This window comes from Dipodomys spectabilis, unplaced genomic scaffold (genome assembly GCF_019054845.1).
Source record: "Dipodomys spectabilis isolate Male_0828 unplaced genomic scaffold, ASM1905484v1 ptg000210l, whole genome shotgun sequence".
NCBI classification, from domain to species: Eukaryota; Metazoa; Chordata; class Mammalia; order Rodentia; family Heteromyidae; genus Dipodomys; species Dipodomys spectabilis.
The window spans coordinates 3,507,755-3,532,912 of NW_024870887.1; the positions used below are offsets into that span (position 1 = coordinate 3,507,755).

At 50.7% G+C, this 25,158-nt stretch overlaps 1 protein-coding gene across 1 annotated transcript; it reads left to right on the forward strand.

The window, feature by feature from the left end:
• The first annotated feature begins 2 nt into the window (after nucleotides 1-2).
• Cad (carbamoyl-phosphate synthetase 2, aspartate transcarbamylase, and dihydroorotase) lies at nucleotides 3-24,532 on the forward strand. Its single transcript, XM_042696766.1, has 44 exons — nucleotides 3-363; nucleotides 587-726; nucleotides 3,469-3,598; nucleotides 5,065-5,207; nucleotides 5,356-5,497; nucleotides 5,678-5,849; nucleotides 6,042-6,227; nucleotides 6,410-6,522; nucleotides 6,795-6,940; nucleotides 7,260-7,391; nucleotides 7,527-7,760; nucleotides 7,887-8,108; nucleotides 8,280-8,468; nucleotides 8,718-8,842; nucleotides 9,017-9,147; nucleotides 12,111-12,223; nucleotides 13,381-13,625; nucleotides 13,817-14,063; nucleotides 14,375-14,473; nucleotides 14,613-14,837; nucleotides 14,940-15,122; nucleotides 15,297-15,515; nucleotides 15,757-15,924; nucleotides 16,212-16,394; nucleotides 16,514-16,618; nucleotides 17,052-17,291; nucleotides 17,523-17,604; nucleotides 17,805-17,971; nucleotides 18,111-18,275; nucleotides 18,419-18,550; nucleotides 18,764-18,965; nucleotides 19,399-19,589; nucleotides 19,948-20,088; nucleotides 20,277-20,378; nucleotides 20,788-20,884; nucleotides 21,424-21,468; nucleotides 21,569-21,738; nucleotides 21,837-21,911; nucleotides 22,248-22,460; nucleotides 23,032-23,157; nucleotides 23,292-23,447; nucleotides 23,536-23,637; nucleotides 23,850-23,944; nucleotides 24,164-24,532. The coding sequence occupies exons 1-44, from the start codon at nucleotides 282-284 to the stop codon at nucleotides 24,261-24,263; spliced, it is 6,675 nt and encodes a 2,224-aa protein (XP_042552700.1). The 5' UTR covers nucleotides 3-281; the 3' UTR covers nucleotides 24,264-24,532.
• The last annotated feature ends 626 nt before the right edge of the window (nucleotides 24,533-25,158 follow it).

A 25,158-nucleotide genomic window follows, 5' to 3' on the forward strand; every position in this document is an offset into this window, starting at 1 on the left:
TCTCCCAGGTTTTGACCAGCGGAGGAGACGCAGGCTCCCGCCCGTAACCACGCCCCTTACGCGCCAGGCCCCGCCCCTCACGTTGCTGGCTCCCCGCGCCGCCGCAGTCGCGCGGTCGCGGAGCGCGCTCGGGACTCCAGGCTGCTGAGCCCGCCTCCTCTCCAGCGCCCGGCGCCGCCAGCCACGTGGACCGACTCCGGCGCGCCGTACTCGACTGGTTCCAGCGGGGCTCGCCGCGCCTTCCGCATCTCGGTGCTCGCCCCAGCCTCAGCTCCGTCCCCATGGCCGCGCTGGTGTTGGAGGACGGGTCGGTGCTGCGGGGCCGGCCCTTCGGGGCCGCTGTGTCGGCTTCTGGGGAAGTGGGTAAGCGAGCCCGGGCGGGCTGCCCACCTCATCGCACTTTTAAGACCCCTCTCCACCCACCCTCCCCTGCCCAGACCCCGCTTGCACAGCCCATCTCCCCGTGCGCGGTCGCCCCGGCCTCAGCGCCTTTGATCCCGCACACTGAGGCAGGCGCCGGGGGTGTACTCGGCAGGGTTCTGAGTGCCCTTGCCCCAGCCCAGCCCAGCCCTGCCTCCTTCTACAGTGTTCCAGACCGGCATGGTCGGCTACCCCGAGGCCCTCACTGACCCTTCCTACAAAGCACAGATCCTAGTGCTGACATATCCGCTGATCGGTAACTACGGCATCCCCCCTGATGAAGTGGACGAATTCGGGCTCAGCAAGGTAGCCACACCCAGTGCTTTCTCTACATTGCTTTTCAAATCAGCAGCTAAGCGTAAGTGTAGAGACGACTCTGACACCCCGCTAGGCATCCTGGAGAGAGCGTTAGGTACTCACTGACTCAGACGACTGTAGTTGGGAGTCCCTTAGTACCTTGAGAAGCCCAAGGCCGAGGCCACAGTGGAGTACCCTCATGGAGAAGGTATGGAGCAAAGAAAGGGCAAAACAATTTTGAGGGAACCGTGGTCCAAAGTGATTCAGAACCTGCGGTGGGCTTGGAGGGCCTTGAAGCCAAACCAGAGTCTGGGCTTTATTTATTAAGGATCTAGTGAAGGTTTGGTAGCATCTGTGTCATGTGAGCAAAGCAGTATTTCAGGGTTACATAAATTAATGAGAAGGTGGCTGGAAAGGAGGGTCACATTCTTCTGGTTGACAGGTGCCAATTTACTTATAACCAATGACATTGGTTGTGGTCTTCTAGATTTTTTTACACTGCCTTATCTCATTTCCTGCTCTTTAGTGGTAGTTTTCCCTCTAGGTTAGAAAACTCAGTTTCCTCCTGCAGTGAGTTTCTCCATCTTTCTGCGGAATTTGGAAGCTAAGTTATCCTGTGAGAGTTGAAGTAAAAAAAGCCCAAACATAGTAGTTAATAATAGACATGACCATAGCCCAGTTTCAGTGTTTTTCAAAAATTGCTTTGTTCTGGTATCCTGAACAAGCCTGAAATTTTTTTCTGTCTTTATTTTGTGTGTGTGTGGGGGGGGAGGGTGGGCAGGGCGGGGCTGCTGCTGCAACTTAAACTCAAGGCTGGAGCTCTATTGCATGAGCCACACCTTTACTTCTGGCTTTTTGCTGGTAAATTGGTTTTTTATACAGTACCTGCTTGGCTGGCATTGATCTGCCTGGATCCTTAGATCTCAGCTTCCTGAGTAGTTAGGATTACCAGCAAGAGTCATTGGTATTCAGCTTTAAGTCTATTATTATTCTCTTGTTCTCCCATTCACTCTGACATTGGGAAAAGGGAATTCTGGATAAAGGACATACTAATCTATTTTTCCTGGAAAGCACCTTTATCACCAACTTTTCAGCATTCTGCTTTATAATTCAGTTATCTGTTGAGTTGGATTAACTTATCAGTCCTCAGCTTTGTCAGCTGATGTCACTGACAGAATTCACTTTGTAAAATTGCTAAATTAAGACCCTCGTAGGAGCAGACTAAGTGAGGCTTCCTAGAGCCACTAGTCCAACATTGGTGGTTCTGTAGCCCATTTGCTGTACATGCACTTGTGAATTACTTCACCTGCCCTGAGGAGGTTCTGACAAACTCCTTCAGATTCTTTTAGAGCAGTCTCGATATTCATCTTGACCATTGAACTGAATGTAACTTTTTTTTTCCTTGTGCCAAGTCTATGCAGCCAGGCTGGCCTCAAGTACCAGTATGTCCTGCCTCAGCTTTAGTGCTGGGGTTACATACATGAACTGCCGTGTCTGGGCTCTTTTTCTTTTTTTTTTTTTTAAACTGGTCCTGGGGCTTGAACTCAGGGCCTGTCCCTAAGCTTCCTTTGCTCAAGGCTAGCACTCTATCACTTGAACCACAGTGCTACTTCCAGCTTTTTTTAGTAGTTTATTGAAGATAACAGTCTCATAGTCTTTCTGCGTGGGCTGGCTGCAACCATGGTCTTCAGATCTCAGCTTCCTGAGTTGCTAGGATTATAGATGTGAGGCACCAGTTTCTGGCATGCCCGAGCTTTTAATGTAATTTAAATATATTAATTGTATCACCATAAATTTCCTGCTTAATTATTCAATGTTTGACTATTGGGTAATAAGTTTGTTATCTTTGTTTGTTTATTTTGGTCAGTCCTGGGTCTTGAACTCAGGGATTCTACTTTCACTGGACTTCTTCACTCATCGCTGGTGCTTTATCACTTGAGTCATGACTCCACTTCCAGCTTTTTGCTGGTTCATTGGAGAGAAAGAATTTCAGCTTTGTCTTTCCTGGGCTAACTCATGAGATCTTTAGATATTACATACTCCTGAAAAGGATTTTAGGCATGAGCCACTGGTGCCCAGCTGTTACCTTCTTAAAAATTACAATCCCAAAGAAAGCAGGAAAAGAATACAATCACCATCTAGTACTGTATTCCAAAACTGTTTTTGAGTCATGTTAGGCACCCTTTCTTTCTTACTGTTTTTTCACATGGAGTAATTAACATCTTGTTTATTATCTTTTTCATTTCTGGCTTCCTAAGTTAGAAACTAACATTGTGGAGACAGGGGCCTTATCTATTCTTGCTCAGTGCCTTTTTTCCAACATATATTACAGTGCTTGCTCCTAAGAACACTCAGTAAATGTTCACTGACACTATGTACCAGTGACTTTTCTCTTGAGGATTTCAGTTTTGTGACAGGTACAAATACATATTCATAATAAAATGTAAACAGAAGTGGAAATGAGATGTAGATGAGCTCTTAGAAAGAGACACCAAGAGATCCTCTTTTCTGAGAATGCAGAAAAGGGGATTCTGATGTCAATTTTGGATTAAGGAAAGGAAAAGAAATGATCGTTTCCAGTTATCATTCAGGCCTGGACAGGGCACAGTTAGTAAAGGACCAACCTGCAGAAGTACATAGTGCTTGGTGTATTCATTGTAGCTGAGCAGAGAGTCCATGGCCAGACAATGGGGAAAGGCTTTGGGGAGATAGTTGGCCTTGGGCTTCTCACAATCTCTTCCTTCTCTCTAGTGGTTTGAATCCTCGGGGATCCATGTGGCAGGACTGGTGGTGGGAGAGTGCTGCCCCACACCCAGCCATTGGAGTGCCTCATGCACCTTGCATGAGTGGCTGCAGCAGCATGGTATCCCAGGCCTGCAAGGTATGCTAACAGACATCTAGGTGACCCACAGCACAGTGTTCGTAGGTGGAAAGCATTCAGAGGGTCTCTAAAATGTGTTGGAACCTGAGTCTAATTTGTGATAGAAAGTGTGAAATTGTGTTTGCTTGGCTTGTCTGCTCCTGGCTGACACTCTTACCAATTGAGCCATACCTATAGCTTGATGATGATGATGATGATGATGATGTAGTTGTACAAAGGGGTTACAGTTCCATAATTGAGGTTATAAGTACAGTGCTTCTTGGTCAGTATCACCCCTTCTTTCATTCTCCCCCAATTTCTTCCTCACATCAAGTTACATAGTTCACTTTTTACATAGTATACATTGAGTATAATGACTACATAACAATTGGTACTGGGGCTTGAACTCAGGGCCTCTTACTCAACTTTTTTGCTTACAGCTGGTGTTCTACCACTTGAGTCACACCACCAATTCCTATTGTCATACTTTTTTATGTGTGTGTTCCTGTCCTAGGGTTTGAACTCAGGGCCTGAATGCTGTCCTGAGATTTTTTTTTTGCTTAAAGCTAGGGTTCTGCCACTTGAACCACAGTTACACTTCTGGCTTTTTGTTGGTTAAATGAAGACAAGAGTCTTATGGACTCTCCTTCTTAGGCTGGCTTCCAACAACAGTCCTATGATCTCAGCCTCCTGAGCAGTTAGCAAGCCACCCGCACCAGGCCTATTATCATATTTTTTAAAAATAAATTCCTTAGCTGGGTGCAGGTAGCTTGTGGCTATAAATTCTAGCTACTCAAGATGCTGAGACCCAGAGGATCAAAGTTTGAAGCCAGCCTGGGCAGAAAGACCTCCCAGACTCCATTCTCACTTAATTAGCAAAAAGCTGAACTGGAGGTATAGCTCAAGTGGTAGAGCTCCAGTGTGATTTAGAGGAAAAAAAACAAGTGAGAGTATGCGGCTCTAAGTTCGAGTCCAGTACTGGTACACACACACACACACACACACACACAACAACAACATTAATTCATTATGTAAAAAATGAACTTTGTAACTTGAAGGTTGTGACTGGAGTGGAGGAAATAGGGGAGGATAAAAGAAGGGGTGACATTGACCAAGAAGCATTATATTTATAACCTAACTTATGGAATTGTAACCCCTTTGTATAACTACTTAAATTAAAAAAATCCTCATGTATAGGCAATGTTGAAAACTTCCTCAGCTTCTCGTTGTGTTATTTAGCATGTCTTTTTCACCCTTAAAATACTTAAAAAAAAATAGCTGGATTGATGTGGAGTGGTGGTTCAAATCAAATGTAATATTTTTGGCAATATGATGATAGCCCACGATTTCCGTGCCTGTTGAATAGCCTTGAGGCCCACAGGTCTCTGGAGCAAAGTGCCTCTGGCGCTGTAACTACTCTGGCAGTATAACCTCATTGACGACTGACTTGGTGGAGTGTGACCTATGAGGCTGTGCTGTCTTGGCAGGAGTGGATACCCGAGAACTGACTAAGAAGTTGAGGGAACAGGGGTCGCTGCTGGGGAAGCTGGTCCAGGATGGGACAGAGCCTTCAGCCCTTCCATTCTTGGACCCCAATGCTCAACCCTTGGTGCCAGAGGTCTCCATTAAGGTAAAGAAGGAGAGTAGAGTTTTGCAATCAATAGTGCAGTAGTTATTTTCTGCAGGCAACTAGGTAAAGACTTGGGGAAGAATTAGCACTTTGAAGGTGGGAGGTGGCATAGCTTATAGCTGCCAACTGTTAGCCCTTTATTCCGTAGACCCCACAGGTTTTCAATGCAGGGGGCACCCCTCGGATCCTTGCTTTGGACTGTGGCCTCAAGTATAATCAGATCCGGTGTCTGTGCCAACTTGGAGCTGAGGTCACTGTGGTACCCTGGGATCACACATTAAACAGCCAGGGTGAGTAGCAGGGACCTGCCTCAGACTAGCAGCCTGAGTGGAAGATTTGTCCCTTAGTCCAATTGCTAAAAGTTGGTATGAGCTGCAGAAGAAAAGGTGGAAACCAGGGCTTCTGCTCATGGTCAGGGTTGCGGGTTTGTCTTTTATTGCTTTTGATGCCATCTTTTCTGCCCACTCCAGAGTATGATGGTCTCTTCCTAAGTAATGGTCCTGGTGATCCTGCATCCTATCCCAATGTGGTATCTGCTCTGAGCTGTGTCTTGTCTGAGCCTAATCCCCGGCCTGTCTTCGGGATCTGTCTGGGACACCAACTGTTAGCCTTGGCCATTGGGGCCAAGACTTACAAGATGAGGTGGGACTTGTGGGAGAAGTGGCCCCCGCTTGGGACATGAGGGAAAAGTGAGTAGCTGAGTGTAGTTGGAAGGTGTTACGTGGAAATGAGAGCAGGGCTGTTCAGGGCAGTGAAATCAAGAAGAGCTGGGTTTGGTGCAATAAAGTATGGGCCCTGAGAGCAGCCTATGATTCTGCATGCTTCCATCTCCAGATACGGAAACAGAGGCCATAACCAGCCCTGTTTGCTGGCAGGCTCAGGGCGCTGCTTTCTGACGTCCCAGAACCATGGATTTGCTGTGGAAACAGACTCACTGCCAGCAGGCTGGGCACCTCTGTTCACCAATGCTAATGATGGCTCTAATGAAGGCATTGTACACAACAGCCTGCCCTTCTTCAGGTGAGCCTGGGCATGCTTTAGGGTGGCTTTGCTATCCCATGTACCTTGAAAATGGGAAACTAAGACACAGCAGTGAACCCGAGTTCATTCCATTAGGATAAACTCTATGCTAGTCTCATCTCTGTGCTGCTGGTGGCGTGCTAGTGACAAGAATGGGTTTTTTCTTCCAATCTCTTCAACAGTGTCCAGTTTCACCCAGAGCACCGAGCCGGACCTTCAGATATGGAACTGCTTTTTGATATCTTTCTGGAAACTGTGAAAGAAGTTGCAGCTGGGAACCCTGGAGGCAAGACAGGTAAACCTTTGAGTAGACCTAAGAATGGGGCTGGCTCTAGGATGGGTCTGTCATAAGATGGACATGCCCTGGAAACTCCTGTGTTTGCGACATTAAGGGGTGAGAACAGAGAGTTTATACTGCTCATACTGACGGGTACTCCAGAGTCACGAGTTCTGGGTTCTTGTCCTCTCTGTGCCATTCATTACTTGCATGATTTTCTCTGGACAAATTCAGACATCTCTGGAGTCCTACTCAGCTCTGACATTCCACGCCGTTCTTTGCCTCCACAGTCCGAGAGCGGCTGACTGAGCGCCTCTGTCCCCCTGAGCTCCCCACCCCTGGCTCTGGGCTTCCACCACCACGAAAGGTTCTGATCCTAGGCTCTGGAGGTCTCTCCATTGGCCAAGCTGGAGAATTTGACTACTCAGGTTCTCAGGTTAGGCATTGCCTTTGTACCTTTCTGATGTGTGATATGTAACCTCTCTGCCCGCCATGTGTGACCTCTTTCTCCCGTTACCCTCCCTTCCCCCTCTCAAATGGATGGTCTTGAGGAGGACTAAGGTGTGAACGAAACATTGATTGCAGGGAGAAAATGGAGTAGGGATTTGGGGATGTACAGATAGCTAAGGAAATGAAAAGAGGAAGTCATTTATTAAGGACTGAGAACATAGAGAGAAGAGGGAGGAGGGATGCTGGCCTAAGACTGTGATCTTGCTTCCACACTAGAGGCTGATAGGCCATTCTTATTCTTTTAGGCGATTAAGGCCCTGAAAGAGGAGAACATCCAGACATTGCTGATCAACCCCAATATTGCCACAGTGCAGACCTCTCAGGGTCTTGCTGACAAGGTCTATTTCCTTCCTATAACAGCTCACTATGTAACGCAGGTATGACTTGGGTAAGGATGGACTGAAGTGGGGACTCTCCATGGACAGGGCATTTCAGTGGTTACTCTGGACTTTTAGTCTGCTCTGATCTACTTTACACCTAAGATCTTAATACTTATGACTCTTCTGCCTCAGGTGATACGTAATGAACGTCCAGATGGTGTGTTACTGACTTTTGGGGGCCAGACAGCCCTGAACTGTGGTGTAGAGTTAACCAAGGCTGGGGTGTTAGCTCGGTATGGGGTCCGCGTTTTGGGCACACCTGTGGAGACCATTGAACTCACTGAGGATCGACGTGCCTTTGCTGCCAGGATGGCGGAGATTGGAGAGCATGTGGCCCCCAGTGAGGCTGCAAATTCTCTTGAACAGGTTTGAGTGGTGGTCGGGTGGGAGTAGAATGGTGTCATTGTCTTTAGATCTTGTTTACTCTTGAGTCCAGCCACCTTCTGGGAAGCAGGAAATGACCTGTTGGTTTATGTCTTCTACTAACTGCAGGCCCAGGCAGCTGCTGAGCGACTAGGCTACCCTGTGCTGGTGCGGGCAGCCTTTGCCTTGGGTGGTCTAGGCTCTGGCTTTGCTTCCACCAAGGAGGAGCTCTCGGCTCTTGTGGCCCCTGCTTTTGCCCATACCAGCCAGGTGCTGATAGACAAGTCCTTGAAGGGCTGGAAGGAGATCGAGTATGAGGTGGTGAGAGACGCCTATGGCAACTGTGTGACGGTGAGTGCTTGGGGATGAGTGATTCTGCCAGTCTGGGCTTTTTAGAAGAGCAGAGACTGGGGTAGGAGCCCTTTGAGGATTCTGGGTCCCTCAGACCCAGCAGAACAAGACCTAGAGATGCAGTCTCCTCTGACTTCCCTTGTCAGTGACCTCCATGATCTCCCTTCACAGGTATGTAATATGGAGAACTTAGACCCACTGGGCATCCACACTGGAGAATCCATAGTGGTGGCTCCAAGCCAGACACTGAATGACAGAGAGTACCAGCTCCTGCGCCGGACAGCCATCAAGGTGACCCAGCACCTGGGGATTGTTGGAGAGTGCAATGTACAGTATGCCTTGAACCCGGAGTCTGAGCAGGTAAGGGTGGAATGAATATTGCAGCTGTTGTTGTCTCCTCTGCCTTCTGTAATCTTCAGGCCTCAAGAGGTCTTTGGGCTTTGCAGACCCTAGAGTGGAAGCCCGGTAAAGTGGGGCTTTGGGGAGGGCTGTTTTGCACTCCATTCCTATGGGAAGATCTTACTTTGTCTCCCTTCAAAATCTCTCCTAGACAGGAACATATAGGCCAGGTACCCAGTGACTCTCTTTCTCTGTTCTCCCTCTTTGCAGTATTACATCATTGAAGTGAATGCCAGGCTTTCTCGAAGCTCTGCTCTGGCGAGTAAGGCCACAGGCTATCCATTGGCCTATGTGGCCGCCAAGCTAGCTTTGGGCATTCCCCTGCCTGAGCTCAGGTACAAGTTGGGAGAATCTAGTGTTAAAGGGGTGGGAAACGGAATAAAAAATGTGTGGGACTGGGACTGGGAAAGGACATGGTTCTGGATTTGTGGGGTTCCAGAGAGCTCTCTGAAAGCTTACCCTTGTATGCGTCTCCCTCCCTGTCCTGGCACTGCCACTCTGGCCCCCAGGAACTCTGTTACTGGAGGAACAGCAGCCTTTGAACCCAGCCTGGACTACTGTGTGGTAAAGATTCCTCGCTGGGACCTCAGCAAGTTCCTGCGTGTCAGTACCAAGATTGGGAGCTGCATGAAGAGTGTTGGTGAGTGACATATCCCAAGTTACCCCACAGGATCCCACAGGCCCCATAGTCTAGAAAGTCAAAGCTTCCTGATGTAGCCTGAAAGTTCCCTGGCTCCTTTATTAGTAGTGGCTTATAGAAACAAGGTCTTTCAGAGCTGATAGGGACATGTCACCTAATATAGTCCTCTTTATGAGGACTGGGGCAAAGTCATCTGGAAATCTGTGCTGAAATACCATGTCAAGAATGAGGTGGCAAACATCAGACTATCTCAGCTCTTCTTCCTCTTCCTCTTCTTCTTCCTCTCCTCCTTCTCCTTCTCTTTCTCTTTCTCCTTCTCCTCCTTCTTCTCCTTCTCCTTCTCTTTCTCCTTCTTCTTCTCCTCCTTCTCCTTCTCTTTCTTCTTCTTTTTTTGCCATTCCTGGGGCTTAAACTCAGGGCCTAGCCTCCTCTTCTTCTCCTTCTCCTTCTCCTCCTTCTCCTCCTCCTTCTCCTTCTCCTTCTCCTTCTCCTCCTCCTTCTCCTTCTCCTCCTTCTCCTCCTCCTTCTTCTTTTTTTGCCATTCCTGGGGCTTGAACTCAGGGCCTAGCCTCTGTCTGAGCCTCTTTGTGCTCAAGGCTAGCACTCTACTACTTGAGAGCCACAGCAACATTGCCAGCTCTTTGTGAGTAGTTTATTGGAGATAAGACTTTTCTGCCCTGGCTGGCTTTGAACTATAATCCTCAGATCTTAGCCTCTTCAGTAGCTAGGGTTACAGGCATGAGCCATTAGTGCCCAGCTTCATCTCTCTTATTTAACAAAAAAAATAAGTAACCTAAGGTGCCCACGGTAGGAAGTGACTTGTCTGAGCCACACAAACCAGTAGTGTGCTGAGCCAGGAACTGAACACTGGACCTGGCTTCTAGCCGCACGCTCTTTGGTCGGTATGTGATCTATGAGATGAGTTGGATGAGCCACTTACAGCCTCATCGGGAGATTTTTCAGTGCCAGTAACATTGATTCATTGTTTAAATATTTAAATTTCAGAGGAATAATTATTGTTGTTTTCCTCTGAACCTCTCTAAACCCAAGTTGGCTTGGTGGCAGCCATTTCTTTGTCTAACAACTCCTCTGGCACTTTGTGCCTCGGTCACTAAATGAAATAATTTTTTTAATGCAGTGTTAAAATCAGTGCAGCATGTCAGCAATGTCTATTTTAATGGGAACCTTGTCAGTAGACACGAGGGGTATAGTAGCCCTCTACTATGCAGTGGTGGTGCAGGTTGGAATTAAGTTGACACCCTTTTTTGTGGTATCCCTTACTTGCTTTAGACTGTCTTCTAAAGCAAAAGTGCTGCCAGTTTAGTAGATGGGAGCAGTTTTCTTGGTGCTCTTAATCTCTGTTTGGAGCAGTCGTGGTCTTTAAACAAGTAAGTTTGAGCTCAGTTATTATTTCTGAATTTTTCGAAATCCTCAAGACTGCCAAGTTGTTCCTTCTGGAGATGAATTTCTGTTATATGAAAATTATAATAAACATGGGAATGAGGCCATTATTAAATTATGGCTAAAAGAAGTGGATTGAAAATAGGTCAATCAAAAGCTTATTTCCTTGCTGAGGCATTTAGATGTTTTACATCTATTCAAGTATTCTTAGAACATGATGTTCTTTGATAGCTTTTTATAACTTGCTTCCGTTGCATAAAATACATGAGCCGGGCATGATGGCACATACCTGTAACCCCAGGCCTGAAGAGACTGAGACAGGATGATCGTGAGTTTGAAGTCAGCTTGTGCTACATAGTTTGACACTGTATCCAAAAAGAAGAAAAAATAATCCTAGAGGAAAGAGTTTGGAGGTGGTTGTTTTTGTTGTTTTTCTGTGCTAGTCTTGGGGCCTAGTACTTCTTCCTTGCTCATGGCTTGTACTGTATTACTTGAGCCAAGCCTCCAGTTTGGCTTTTTATGGTTGATTGAGGAGTCTCACAGATTTTCTTGGCCTGGCTGGCTTTGAACCACACAGTACTTCAGGTCTTAGCCTCCTGAATACTTAAGATCATAGGCATGAGTCACTGACACTCAGCTGAGAAAAGGTTTATTAGCCAAAGACAAATGATCACCCATAATCTTTGTCATTCAGAATTGGATTGAATTGGCTTCAAATGATTGTTAAAAATGTGGGGCTGGGACGGTGGCTCAGTGGTAGAGCGCTTGCCTTGCATGCATGAGGCCCTGGCTTCGATTCCTCAGCACCACATAAGCAAAAAGAAAAAAAAAAAAAAGCTGGAAGTGGCCCTGTGGCTCAAGTGGTAGAGCACTAGCCTTGAGCTGAAGAGCTGAGGGACAGTGCCCAGGCCCAGAGTTGAGGCCCCACAACCGGACACCCCCCCCCCCCCCGCCAAAAAAAAAATGTATTAGTGCCAGGTGCCAGTCACTCACACTTATAATTTTAGCTACTCATGAGATCGAGATCTGAGGATCATGGTTCAAAGCCAGCTGGGCAAAAAAAAAATCTGTGAGACTCCTACCTTCAATTAAATCCAAAATCCAGAAGTGGTGCTACGCTCAAGTGGTAGAGCACTGCATTAAGCAGAAAAGTGCCCAGGTCCAGGACTGGCACCCCCCAAAAAATGTATTTGGTTCTGGATGAATTCAAAGATAGTAGGATTATTTTCTTCTTAAAAGATGAAACAGATTCCAGATGGTGTCATCATGGTCTGAATAAAGCAAGCCAAGTAACTGGATAGCCATCAGTATTTGGAGCCATGTGATAAACTTAACAAGTCCCAGTATCCACACATCCATTTTAGACACATTAATTTTTCATATCCACTCAGTACACTCCCATGAAAATGGGAGAAGGGGTATAGATCTGAGATTTTTAAATCACAAAATGCCATGAAACTCATCACCATAGGGCTTGCCTTGAAACCTTCCTGGAAGCTTTTATACACATGTGGCTGGGCAGTGCCTCTCTCTCCCTCCCTCCATCTATCCTGTTCCTCCAGGTGAAGTCATGGGCATCGGACGTTCATTTGAGGAGGCCTTCCAGAAGGCCCTGCGCATGGTGGATGAGAACTGTGTGGGCTTTGATCACACAGTGAAGCCAGTCAGTGATGTGGTAAGCAGCACCCCTTCCCAGCGGCGCCCCTAACATGAACCTTTCTGCTCTATGCCCTAGACTTTGAGCTTGTTGACAAACTAGCAGCCATCATCATTGGACATTTGCTTTGTTTTCATTTTACTAAAATTATTTTTTCTTTATTGGGCTTTGTATCACTAAAGATTGTTAGGCAAGTGCTCTGTCATTTGAGCTACACCTTAAACCCTTACTTTGCTAAGCATTTTGAGGTATCATCTCATTTACCAATATTAGACTTGGATTTTTTTTCTTTTTTTTTTTTGTTGGTCATGGGGCTTGAACTCTGGGCCTGGGTGCTGTCCCACATCTCTTCAGCTCAAGGCTAGCCCTCTACCATTTGAGCCACAGCACCACTTCCAGTTCTGGTGGTTAATTGGAGATGAGTCTCGTGGCCTTTCCTGCCTCGGCTGGCTTTGAACTACAATCCTCATATCTCAGCCTCTTGGGTAGCTAGGCATGAGCCACCAGCGCCTGGCCCCTGGATTATTTATTTATTTGTGGTATGTGTGTCTGTTATGTCTGTTGGTCCTGGGGTTTGAACTCACAGCCTAGGCACTGTCCTTGAGCTTCCTTTTACTTAAATCTAGCACTTTACCACTTGAGGCACAGCTCCACTTTCCAGCTGTTAGTGTAGATAAGAGTCTTACAGACTTTCCTGTCTGGACAGGCTCTGAACTGCAATCCACAGATCTTAGCCTCCTGAGTAAGAATACAAGCATGAGCTACCAGCACTCAGCTTAGACTTGTTTTTACAGGTGAGGAGACCAAGCACTAGATAGATTATACAAGTTGTTGGCAACCTACAGCCAGTGAGAGGCAGTTGAAGTTTGTATCCATGTTTGTAGTTAGGAGTTTGAGCAGCAATATATGGTTTTTCTTGCCTGACACAATGTCACAGTCAATTCCTGTACATCTAGAGGTGCTCATATAACTGTACAATTTTATCTGTGTGTATTATCTGTCTACGTATTGGATGGGGATATTTCCCACGCTGGTCTCACTTGTAGCCTCAAGTGATCCCACTTCAGCCTCTTAAGTACTAGGATTACACCTGCTGGCTGAGACTATTTTTACTTCACTTTTGGACCTCTCCTACCTCCCCACAGCCCTGTCTTCATCTGCACTCTCCCTTTTAGGAGTTGGAGACACCAACAGATAAAAGGATCTTTGTGGTGGCTGCCGCTCTGCGTGCTGGTTACTCGATCGAGCGCCTTTATGAGCTCACTCGCATTGACTGCTGGTTCCTGCACCGAATGAAATGCATTGTGGCTCATGCCCAGCTGCTGGAACAACACCGAGGACAGCCTCTGCCCCCTGACCTGCTGTACCAGGCCAAGTGCCTTGGCTTCTCAGACAAGCAGATTGCCCTTGCAGTTCTGAGGTCAGAGATGGCGGTGAGGGCCTCGGGCCAAGAAGTGTGGGGCTGGGAGCTTTTGTGCCCAGAAAGGTCATTAGTGGGGAGCTTGGAAAGATCTAGGTTTCATCCCCAAGATATAACTCCTGAGATCTCACCCCTCTGCTGTCTTCACCCTGCTACAAGGGCCTCCATCTCTGACCCTTCTTCTCCTTTAGCACAGAGCTGGCTGTTCGCAAGCAACGACAGGAACTGGGAATCTGCCCAGCAGTGAAGCAGATCGACACAGTCGCAGCTGAGTGGCCTGCCCAGACAAATTACCTGTACCTGACGTATAGGGGCAACACACATGACCTCACCTTCCAAACGCCGCATGTCTTGGTTCTTGGCTCTGGCGTCTACCGTATCGGCTCCAGTGTTGAGTTTGATTGGTGTGCTGTAGGCTGCATCCAGCAGTTGCGAAAGGTCTGAGAGTCCATCTTTCCCATCAGTTTCTCTGGTATTTTGTTCTGCTCTAGCAATTGCCTATCCTCTTGGCTCTCCTGTTAGTAACCAGAATCTGCCAGAACTCTGGGCCTTTCTTGGGCCCCACACAATGTCTGAGTCTCCTCCCCAGCACTTTGCCTACATTCCCTCAAGGCTGTAAGCTAGCTGTGAGCTCTAAGCTAGCTGTTCCATAGGAAACTGAGGTGGCTGCACTCTGCAGTGGGGACTTGGGCTTTGTTTCTTGTGTCCTTCCTCCCTCCTAATTGCTACTGCATTCTTCTCCATGACAGATGGGGTATAAGACCATCATGGTGAACTATAACCCAGAGACGGTCAGTACTGACTACGACATGTGTGACCGACTCTACTTTGATGAGATCTCTTTTGAGGTGAGAAAGATGGGCCTGCCAGTACCTGGGTGGCAGTCTTGGTGATCCAAGATTCTCTGGCACTTGGGGATGAGGGAAACAATGAGCAGGAAGAAGTTTCAGTTCCCTGACCCCTTTTGTTGCCACCCTGTACTAAAAGGTGGTGATGGACATCTATGAGCTGGAGAACCCTGAAGGCGTGATCCTGTCCATGGGTGGGCAGCTGCCCAATAATATGGCCATGGCTTTGCATCGGCAACAGTGCCGGGTGCTGGGCACCTCCCCTGAAGCCATTGACTCGGCTGAGAACAGATTCAAGTTCTCCCGGCTCCTCGACACCATTGGTATCAGCCAGCCTCAGTGGAGGGAGCTCAGTGACCTAGAGGTAGGCTGGGGCCCACTGGGGGGGGGGGGGGGGGGGCTAGGGAGCCAGGTGATGTCTATGAGTGAGTGTGACCAACCCTGCTAAGCTCCCTGCCTCCCTTAGTCTGCTCGCCAGTTCTGCAAGACTGTGGGGTACCCCTGTGTGGTGCGCCCCTCCTACGTGCTGAGTGGTGCTGCTATGAATGTAGCCTACACTGATGGAGACCTGGAGCGCTTCCTGAGTAGTGCAGCTGCTGTGTCCAAGGAACACCCTGTGGTCATCTCCAAGTTCATCCAGGAGGCCAAGGTGAAAAGCCTCCTGCATCTGGAGACTTTCTGGGTCCCTACAGAATCATCAGCTCATTGGGCTGGGAAAGATGGGTTGTGTTGATGCTTTTGTGTAAAAGAAGATTCCTAGGGGAAGGGCAGGTGGGAGAACATGTCTCTTACCCTGCATTACACTGCCTGTGTCCCCTGCTAGGAGATTGACGTGGATGCAGTGGCATGTGATGGTGTGGTGGCAGCCATTGCCATCTCTGAGCATGTGGAGAATGCAGGTGTGCATTCAGGAGATGCCACCTTGGTGACCCCACCACAAGACATTACCCCCAAAACTCTGGAACGGATCAAAGCCATTGTGCATGCTGTAGGCCAGGAGCTCCAGGTCATGGGACCCTTCAATCTACAGCTCATAGCCAAGGTAAAAAAGAAAACACGGGAAACCCTTGTAGTGTCTTCTGTGCTTGTCTGTATGGGCAGCAAATCTGGGAGGACTAGGTAGGTCTGGAGCCTGCAGTATTGTCAGGGCTGTGCCAGCCAGTCACCCAGGTTGATTACTAACAGAATGGATTCTGGGGATAGGAGCCAACCAAGGTCAATAGGGCAGCATGAGCAGGCCCAGGGTGCTACCCAAAGACTGACCTGGTGCTTCTCTGCCCCAGGATGACCAGCTGAAGGTTATTGAATGCAACGTGCGTGTGTCCCGCTCCTTCCCCTTCGTCTCTAAGACACTAGGTGTTGACCTAGTAGCCTTGGCCACACGAGTCATCATGGGGGAGAAGGTAGAACCGGTGGGACTAATGACTGGCTCTGGAGTCGTCGGGGTAAAGGTAAGAAGGACTAGAACCCTTGGACTTAGCAGACAAATGGAGAGAAAAGGCCCCGTCAGTAGTTATATACATGCTGAGCAAGGGATTTCCAGTTGTGAGACAGAGGTAGTCTTCAGTCTTTAGAAGCTCAGAAATAATGGGGCAAGAGAAATCAGTCCCAAAATAGCTTTGTCGTACAGCAGTCTGTTAAACCTACATGACCAATTGTGCAAAGAATTTAAAGACAGGAGCTGCTGCACCAGAAGAGGATAACAGTGACACAGGACACTGCGCTCTTCTTCCCTCAGGTGCCTCAGTTCTCCTTTTCCCGCTTGGCGGGTGCCGATGTGGTGCTAGGTGTGGAGATGACCAGTACTGGGGAGGTGGCTGGCTTTGGGGAGAGCCGTTGTGAGGCCTACCTCAAAGCCATGCTAAGTACTGGCTTTAAGATTCCCAAGAAGAACATCCTGCTGACCATTGGCAGTTATAAGGTACCAGAATGTGGGGGGGAGGGGCACTTGAGAAGTTAGGGGCTGCAAGCCCTTGGCTGCCAGGACTTAACCTGGGAGTGGAAGGCACCCTCTTCATGTTTTCTTCTGCTTGATTTCAGAACAAAAGTGAGCTGCTCCCCACAGTACGGCTGCTGGAGAGCCTGGGCTACAGCCTCTACGCCAGTCTGGGCACAGCTGACTTCTACACTGAGCATGGCGTCAAGGTGCACCTCCTACGGCCAACTGTCTGCTTTCCTCAGGCCTCAGAGGGTCTTTCCCTGTTCCTCCTTTCTGTGATGTGCGAGTAACGTGTGTTCTGTGTACACGTGCAGTAGAAGATGCATGAGCACTTAGAGAAGTCCCCACAGTCCTGTACTGGTGTTTTCCCCTCCCCAAATCTTCTCTGTATGTGCACACACGTGAGCTCACTGTGCTTGTAGACCTTGGTAACCTGTCTTCCTCCACAACTTTCTTGTTAAGATACCTTTCCTGTTAAGAAGTTCAGCCTTGCCAGTAGCAATGGAGGCAGCCCTTGGTCCCCACCCCATTTGTTCTCAGTCTTGTCATGAAGTCCTAGGCTAGCTCCTCTCTCTTTAGGCTGGCTTTCCTAACCCCTGCCAGTCTCAATTTGGCCATGACCTTGGCTTTGGGCTGTAGGTAACAGCTGTGGACTGGCACTTTGAAGAAGCTGTGGATGGTGAGTGCCCACCACAGCGAAGCATCTTGGAGCAACTGGCTGAGAACCACTTTGAGCTAGTGATTAACCTGTCCATGCGTGGGGCTGGGGGCCGGCGTCTCTCTTCCTTCGTCACCAAGGGCTATCGTACTCGGCGCCTGGCTGCTGACTTCTCTGTGCCACTCATCATCGATATCAAGTGCACCAAACTCTTTGTGGAGGTAACAGAGGCCTGGGTACTGGTAGAGATACTATGGCTCTCATGGTGTGTGCATGTGTGCGTGCGTGCATGTGTGCACATTTATAATGTCATTATAAAACAGACATGCTACCATTCAAGCTTTGGCCTCAGGGGAACAGGTGGGCATGGAGGGAGAGGAGCCTGGTCCCTACCTACAACTCCCAGCATCGCCTCCTTGGAAACTAATGCTGACCATATTCTCCACTTACAGGCTCTGGGCCAGATCGGATCAGCCCCTCCTTTGAAGGTGCATGTAGATTGCATGACCTCACAGAAACTTGTGCGACTCCCTGGTAAGTGAATCCCTTGGGAAATTGATAGCAGCTGACATAGCAGTGTGGCTCGATCGTACCAAGAAGGCCCTAGACTCTGTCTCACTTTGGGCACCTTCATTCCTCAGGCCAGGGTTCCTTGACAGAGGGGCTTCAATTATCCCTGTGTCCTTCCTGTTTCTGAATGTCTCTCTATTCTTGCTGTCCCTATGTTCTCCCAGGATTGATTGACGTTCATGTGCACCTTCGGGAACCAGGTGGGACACACAAGGAGGACTTTGCCTCTGGCACTGCTGCTGCCCTGGCTGGGGGTGTCACCATGGTTTGTGCCATGCCTAATACCCGGCCCCCCATCATCGATGCCCCTTCTCTGGCCCTTGCCCAGAAGGTGAGCCTTTGCACCCCTGCCTCCCTCAGTCCTTTTCCCTCTGCCCTTGTTTGGGCCCAGGCCTCTGGCGCAAGGCCTGCACCAGCGTGTGAATGAGTATGACTGCCAGTGAGCCTTACTTCATGTGTATTTTCCTCAGCTGGCAGAGGCTGGTGCTCGCTGTGACTATGCCCTCTTCCTTGGGGCCTCATCTGAAAATGCAGGCACCCTGGGTGCTGTGGCTGGGTCTGCAGCAGGGCTGAAGCTCTATCTCAACGAGACCTTCTCTGAGCTGCAGCTGGACAGTGTGGCCCAGTGGATGGAGGTAAGGAGTATGCCTGCGGGAGAAGGCTATCTCCCAGCATGCAGGGCTTGCCAGCACCAAGGATTCTGGGGTGCTCTCAGAGAAGACTGACAAGCGCAGACTCTCAGGCTGCGCACACTCTCATCAGTTCTCTCTGCCCCTAGCACTTTGAGACATGGCCATCCCACCTCCCCATCGTGGTCCATGCAGAGAAACAGACCATCGCTGCCATCCTCATGGTGGCTCAGCTGACTCAGCGCTCAGTACACATATGCCACGTGGCTCGGAAAGAGGAGGTGAGAATGCACCAGGGGTTCTGGTGCCCCTGTCACTCTCCCAGTAATGACAGAGGTCATGAGAGGCCTTTGGGGCGGGAGAGGGTGAGAGAGCCTCAAGCCAGCCCCCTTGGCACATTTGGCTCCTCATGCTCCATGAAGGGATGCCGGCCCCAGGGACTTTGTAGAACAGGGCATGTAGCAGCCTCCTGCATCTCCCTGCACTCTCCCCAGATCCTGCTGATCAAAGCTGCAAAGGCACAAGGGCTGCCTGTGACCTGTGAGGTGGCACCTCACCACCTGTTCCTGAGCCAGGATGACCTGGAGCGCCTTGGACCTGGAAAGGGGGACGTCCGGCCTAAGCTTGGCTCTCGCCAGGATGTGGAAGCCCTCTGGGAGAATATGGATGTCATTGACTGCTTTGCCACAGACCATGGTGAGAGGGCTCAGTGTTTTCCTCTTCTGCTCCGCCAGGCTCATGCCCTAGCTCAAGCTGTGGGGTAGCCCTAGAAAAAAAATGGGCTGGTTTGTTTGATAACAAGATAGAGAACAGAATAAAAACATTTAATGTAATGTAAAAAAGAAAAGAAAAGAAAATGGGCTGGGCTGAGACAGTCTTGATCTGTGAAGGAGCTCAGCCTTTGTTCAGCACTTCATCTCAGACAGATGATTGCAAGTGGGCTGAGGTGTGCAGAGAAGGCAGCTGCCCCACTTCCTAGTGTCCAGCTCTCAGAAAAAATGAGATTGGGCTTATTAGAATGAAGAGGTCACTGATGTGTAGTTTGGGGGCGTGTGACCCTTTCTGTCCCCTCTCCTAGAGGTGGAAGCGACTAGTCCCACCCCCAGGGTAATGACTGTCTTTCTCCCAGCCCCCCATACCCTGGAAGAGAAATGCGGGGCCCAGCCTCCTCCCGGCTTCCCAGGGCTAGAGACCATGCTACCCCTGCTGCTGACGGCCGTGAGTGAGGGCCGGCTCAGTCTGGATGACGTGCTGCAGCGACTACACCATGCTCCTCGGCGGATTTTCCACCTGCCGCCACAGGAGGACACCTATGTGGAGGTGGGGACAGAGGCCGGGGTTGGAAAGGGGGCGTTTGGCCGCATTGGAACTGGTTCTTTTTTCTTTTCTTTTTTTGGTCGGTTGGGGGCTTGAACTCTGGGCTTGGGCACTGTCCCTGTGCTCTTCAGCTCAAAGGCGAGTTCGCTCTACTGCTTGAGCTGCAGCACCACTTCGCTTTTCTAGTAGTTTATGGGAAATAAGAGTCTCACGGACTTTCCTGCCCGGGCTGGCTTTGAACCATGATCTTCAGATCTCAGCCTCCTGAGTAGCTAGGATTAAAGGTGTGAGCCACCGGCACCCAGCATTGGGACTGTTTCTGTGTGACCTTTCTTTCCACAATTCACGATCCTTTGCGCAGGTGGATCTGGAGCATGAGTGGACAATCCCCAGCCACATGCCCTTCTCCAAGGCCCACTGGACACCATTCGAGGGGCAGAAGGTGAAGGGCACCGTCCGCCGTGTGGTCTTACGAGGGGAAGTTGCCTATATCGATGGGCAGGTATGTGTGGGGACCCTGCCTAGTCTCAGCGGTGACTTCTGCACCATTTTCCTTTTCTTTCCAATGACACCCACATTCTCACTCCACCCACCCTGTACTCCAGGAAACATGATTTTGTCTTTCTTTAGAAGCCCGGGTTAGGGTGTTGTCTTTCCTCTCATGGCCCTGACTCCACCTTCTGTTTGCAGGTGCTGGTGCCCCCAGGCTATGGACAAGATGTACGGAAGTGGCCCCAGGGTGCTGTCCCCCAGCCCCCACCTTCAGTCCCTGCCACCAGTGAGATAACCACGGTAACCACACTTTTGGGCCCACACACGTCTGCGCTAGGCCTGGCTGAGGCGGGCCTGGGCAGTATGCCCTAAGGCAGAACTTACAACTCCACATTTCCATTGGTGCTTCAGTGGGGGTGGAAAACCGTCCACCACCTGCAGAACAGAGTGAACTCTTAGTTTAAGAGGCTGCCTTGGATCAGTGTTCATCCAGCCCAGGTTTTGTCAGGGGCCTGTTACTGGGTTAGCACACACAGAGGCCAGTGTGTCTGCTGCCTGCTGCCAACATGTTGAGAGGATGGAGCAGAGACGAGGTGATGGGGGGAGGGGGGGTCTCCAGGTTACAAGGACTACTTGGTTCTTCCTGAGGAAATGAATGTGTGCTAGAGTGTTAGGTCAGTCACTTTTCAACATGCTGTCACCTTTGCAGACGCCCGAGAGGCCACGCCGGGGCATTCCAGGTCTTTCTGATGGCCGTTTCCACCTGCCACCCCGAATCCACCGAGCCTCTGACCCCGGTCTGCCAGGTAGGACGGCTTCGTGTGGCACAGGAGGTCGAGTCCCTCTGTTCTGTAGGGAGAGAGGCTCTTCCAGCATTCGCCTCTGTCTGCTTACCCTGTCCTGTCCATCCCTTTGACCTTGTTTAGTCCACTGTACCCTACTTTTTGTCACATGTGAGGTACACCTCCCACAGTGTCTTCTCACAGGCATTCTTTTGTTGTGGGCAGCTATGTTTCTTCGCCCAGGAGTTGGGATCTCATGGGGCAGCCGAGCCAAGGGGTAAATCCTAGTTGCTGGTTGGTGTGAGCCTGGCTGTTCTCTGCCTCAGATCCCTGTGATAGCTGGGAAGCACTGGGAGGGCCTGCTGCTGCTACAGCCCAGCCCATGGGGAGTCCAGTGTCCCTCCCCAGCGCCTCTGCACCCCTCCCTGCCCTCCCCCTAACCTGCTATAGTGACTGGTGTGAGGTGGTTAACAAGCACCGTGATCCAGAGTCCCCAGGAAAATGGGGTCCTCTACCCCTTAGCAACATGTTAACATCTAACTTGCTCCCCACCCTATTTGCAGCTGAAGAGCCAAAAGAGAAGACCTCTTGGAAGGCAGCGGAGACAGGTGAGTTTGTCCTGACCCACGCTCACTGAGGGGCCCTGTGCAGTGCGGCCTGGGTGGAGGAGTCTCTGACCCATCACTTCTGCCCCATCTCTCGCTGCAGAGTTGACGGGAACCCCTGAGAGCACCTGCCACCCCCCACCACCAGTCCCCAGACAGGCATCGCCACAGAACCTGGCAGCCCCCGGCCTGCTGCACCCCCAGACCTCACCCTTGTTGCATTCATTAGTGGGCCAACACATCCTGTCTGTGAAGCAGTTTACGAAGGATCAGGTAGGTATCTAGGGGACAGAATGGGGTTTGTTCCCCAGAGCACTGAGGATTCTGAGCCTGGGGCCAGAACCTCAGTGCCTTCCCTGCTGACTTCTTAGATGTCTCATCTGTTCAATGTGGCGCATACACTGCGGATGATGGTGCAGAAAGAGCGGAGCCTCGACATCCTCAAGGTCAGGGCTGTGGCCTGAGTGCCATTGGGTCCCTCGGGTGTCCAGATGCTGTACTATCTATGGTTCAGCCCTCTTCTCTGAAATGTCCTGCTCTCTAGGTCTTCCCCCATGCTTTCCCACCTTGTAGTGGTATTGGTCTGGGGCCTGGGCACCAGCTTCAGCCCTTCCTGGAATCATGTGGCCTGAAAAGGGTAGACAGAGCTATAGGGTTTTCACCTCTGATAGGTGATGGAGAAGGGCCCTTTGAGCAGCCCCTGTGAGAGGGGAGACAAAGGTGTCCTGTGGGCTCCCCAGAGCAAACACGCTCATGTACCTTTCACCTTGTCCTTTCTCCAGGGTAAGGTCATGGCCTCCATGTTCTATGAAGTGAGCACTCGGACCAGCAGCTCCTTTGCTGCGGCCATGGCCCGGCTCGGGGGTGCTGTGCTTAGCTTCTCAGAAGCCACATCCTCTGTCCAGAAGGGCGAATCCCTGATTGACTCAGTGCAGACCATGAGCTGCTATGCTGACGTCGTCGTGCTCCGGCACCCCCAGCCTGGAGCAGTGGAGGTGAGGGCAGCCTGCATACTGACATGAGGCTGATGGGTCTGGACAGGTCCCTTCTGCCGGTGCTTACGTCTTAGTTGGTAATTCTAGCTACTCAGGATACTGAGATCTAGTGATTGTGGTTTGAAGTCAGCCTGGATAGAAAAATCCCCAAAACTCTTATCTCAAATTAACCAGCAGAGAGCTAGAAGTGGTGGTAGGGCACCATCCTTGAGTGAAAAGGCAGAATGTAATGGTGAGTTTAAGCCCCAGTGTGCGCGCGCACACACACACATACACACATGGGCACACACACACGGACACAGAGTTGGGCCAGGTGGGTGAGAGGACCCAGGAGTAATCACACACGCACACGCACGCGCGCGCACACACACACGGACACACACACACACGGACACACACATACACACACGGACACAGAGTTGGGCCAGGTGGGTGAGAGGACCCAGGAAATCACACACACACACACATACACACACAGGCCAGATGGGTGAGAGGACCCAGGAGTAGTGGTGGTGAAGTTGGAAGTTGCTGCAAGAAGTAGCATCCTCCATCTTTCTTCCTGTTGTCACAGCTGGCAGCCAAGCACTGCCGGAGGCCAGTGATCAATGCTGGGGACGGGGTTGGTGAGCACCCCACGCAGGCCCTGCTGGACATCTTCACCATCCGGGAAGAGCTGGGCACCGTTAATGGCATGACGGTGAGAGTGGTGGAGATCAGAGCCCTGCCGGGAGAGGACTGGAGAGGGTGTTAGTCCCACCCGGAGCCCAAGACATTGAGATGGTGGTGTAGGCACTCAGTCTGAGTCCCTCTCGTGATTGGGTTCTCCTATAGATCACTATGGTGGGTGACCTGAAGCATGGACGCACTGTACACTCCCTGGCCTGCCTGCTCACGCAGTACCGTGTCAGCCTGCGCTATGTGGCACCTCCCAGCCTACGCATGCCACCAAGTGTATGGGCTTTTGTGGCCTCCCGTGGCACCAAGCAGGTGAGACATAAGGGCCCAGTCTGACCTGGGGGCCGTGGTTTGGGAGGGGAGGCCGCCCTGACCATGACCCGGCTTTGCTCTCCCGCAGGAGGAGTTTGAAAACATCGAGGAGGCGCTGCCAGACACCGATGTGCTCTATATGACTCGAATTCAGAAGGAGCGGTTCGGGTCCACCCAGGAATACGAGGCTGTGAGTGCCTGGCTGGGGGAAGAGAGCAGTGTTAGCACTGTAGGCATCCACAGGAGAGGGCGGGAAGGCTGGGCACATGCCAGGGCTGAGCTGTCAAGTCCCAGGCCCCTCAGCTGCCAAAATTACCTGTGGGCAGGAAGGGGGGATGAGATCGTGTCCTCTGCAGCCACCCCTCCTCTGAAGCACTAATCGGGACCCCATCTGCCTTGCAGTGTTTTGGTCAGTTTATCCTCACACCCCACATCATGACCCGGGCCAAGAAAAAGATGGTGGTGATGCACCCGATGCCCCGAGTCAACGAGATAAGGTAATGCCTCCTTCCAGTTGGAGGCTGCCCTGAGGCTGCCTGTGGGAGGAGCCTAGTGTTGGGACTGGCTAAATGTTTTCTTCTCGTGCTCCAGGATTTCTGGAGGCTTTCTGGAGGCAGAGCCTAAGCTCAGGGTCACACTGGTGGTAGAAATATGAAGGTTTGGTGTGAGGGGTAGAGGAGGCAAACTGCAAGGTAACCTATCTGCTTCTCCTGCAGTGTGGAAGTGGACTCCGACCCCCGAGCGGCCTACTTCCGCCAGGCCGAGAACGGCATGTACATCCGCATGGCTCTGTTAGCCACCGTGCTGGGCCGTTAATAGCTCTGGCTTCCTCAGCCTCTGCAGGCCCAGCTGTTGGGCAAGGAATCCCAGTGCCCCCCACGGGGGCAGCTCACTTAGCAGACACTCCGTGCGTCTACAAAGCTCACCAATACAGATGTGCACACAAGGACCACGCTCCAGGCTCTGGACTGGAGCATTCTGGAATGGGGGGCGTACAGCCTCAGATAGGGCCCCCCCTCTTAATTCTTGCACCTCAGATCTGTATAGTTCCTTTTTTACGGCCAATAAATAGCCAAGCAGCCTCAGTTCCTGCTTCCTCGTAAGTCCTGAGGGCCTTAGGAGAGGCAGGTGAGGGAGCCCCACGGGCCTAGCTCTTGCTTTGCCTCCCCCAGGGTTTGGCACACGCTCTTCTGTTGTGCTGTCCCAGTCAACCAGAGCTCGCCTGGGGACTGATGCTTATCCACTTCACCCTCGGTTAAGTTGTACTGCGAGTCCTGATTGGTGGCTTTGCCTTCTTCCCACATCCAGGGCAGAGCAGCACTGGGGCCATGGGAAAAGAAAGGCAGCAGGGGGCCGGACTAAGGCTCCTCCAGGCCTTCCCTCTCCCTCCTGCTTCCATCGCTGCAAATGCAGCCAGCTCATCCTGCTGTCCCTGCACAGAGGGGTGCCTGGCTGCACAGAGGGGTGCCTGGCATGGAGATCCTGAGGTATAGGCTCAGGTAGAGTTCCTCTGGTATCCAGGGAATGACATCCTGTGGAGTGCTTTTCAATCCATGGTCTTCAGGAGCCTTAGGCTCTCTCTTACTGTTCGTGTCCAAAGTTTGAACTGAGAGGCCTTGAACTCACTTGGCTTGCTCAGCTGGCACTCTGCCACTTACACCATGCCTCCATCCTGCTGTGTGCTGGGCATTTTAGAAATGAAGTCTCCAAG

Excerpts from the sequence above, each read along its gene's own strand:
- Cad (XM_042696766.1), top strand. The coding sequence starts at position 282 with ATGGCCGCGCTGGTGTTGGAGGACGGGTCGGTGCTGCGGGGCCGGCCC. Across the intron at positions 8,109-8,279 it reads CCTATGGCAACTGTGTGACG|GTATGTAATATGGAGAACTT; the intron begins GTGAGTGCTTGG and ends CTCCCTTCACAG. Across the intron at positions 18,276-18,418 it reads GTGTGGCCCAGTGGATGGAG|CACTTTGAGACATGGCCATC; the intron begins GTAAGGAGTATG and ends CTCTGCCCCTAG.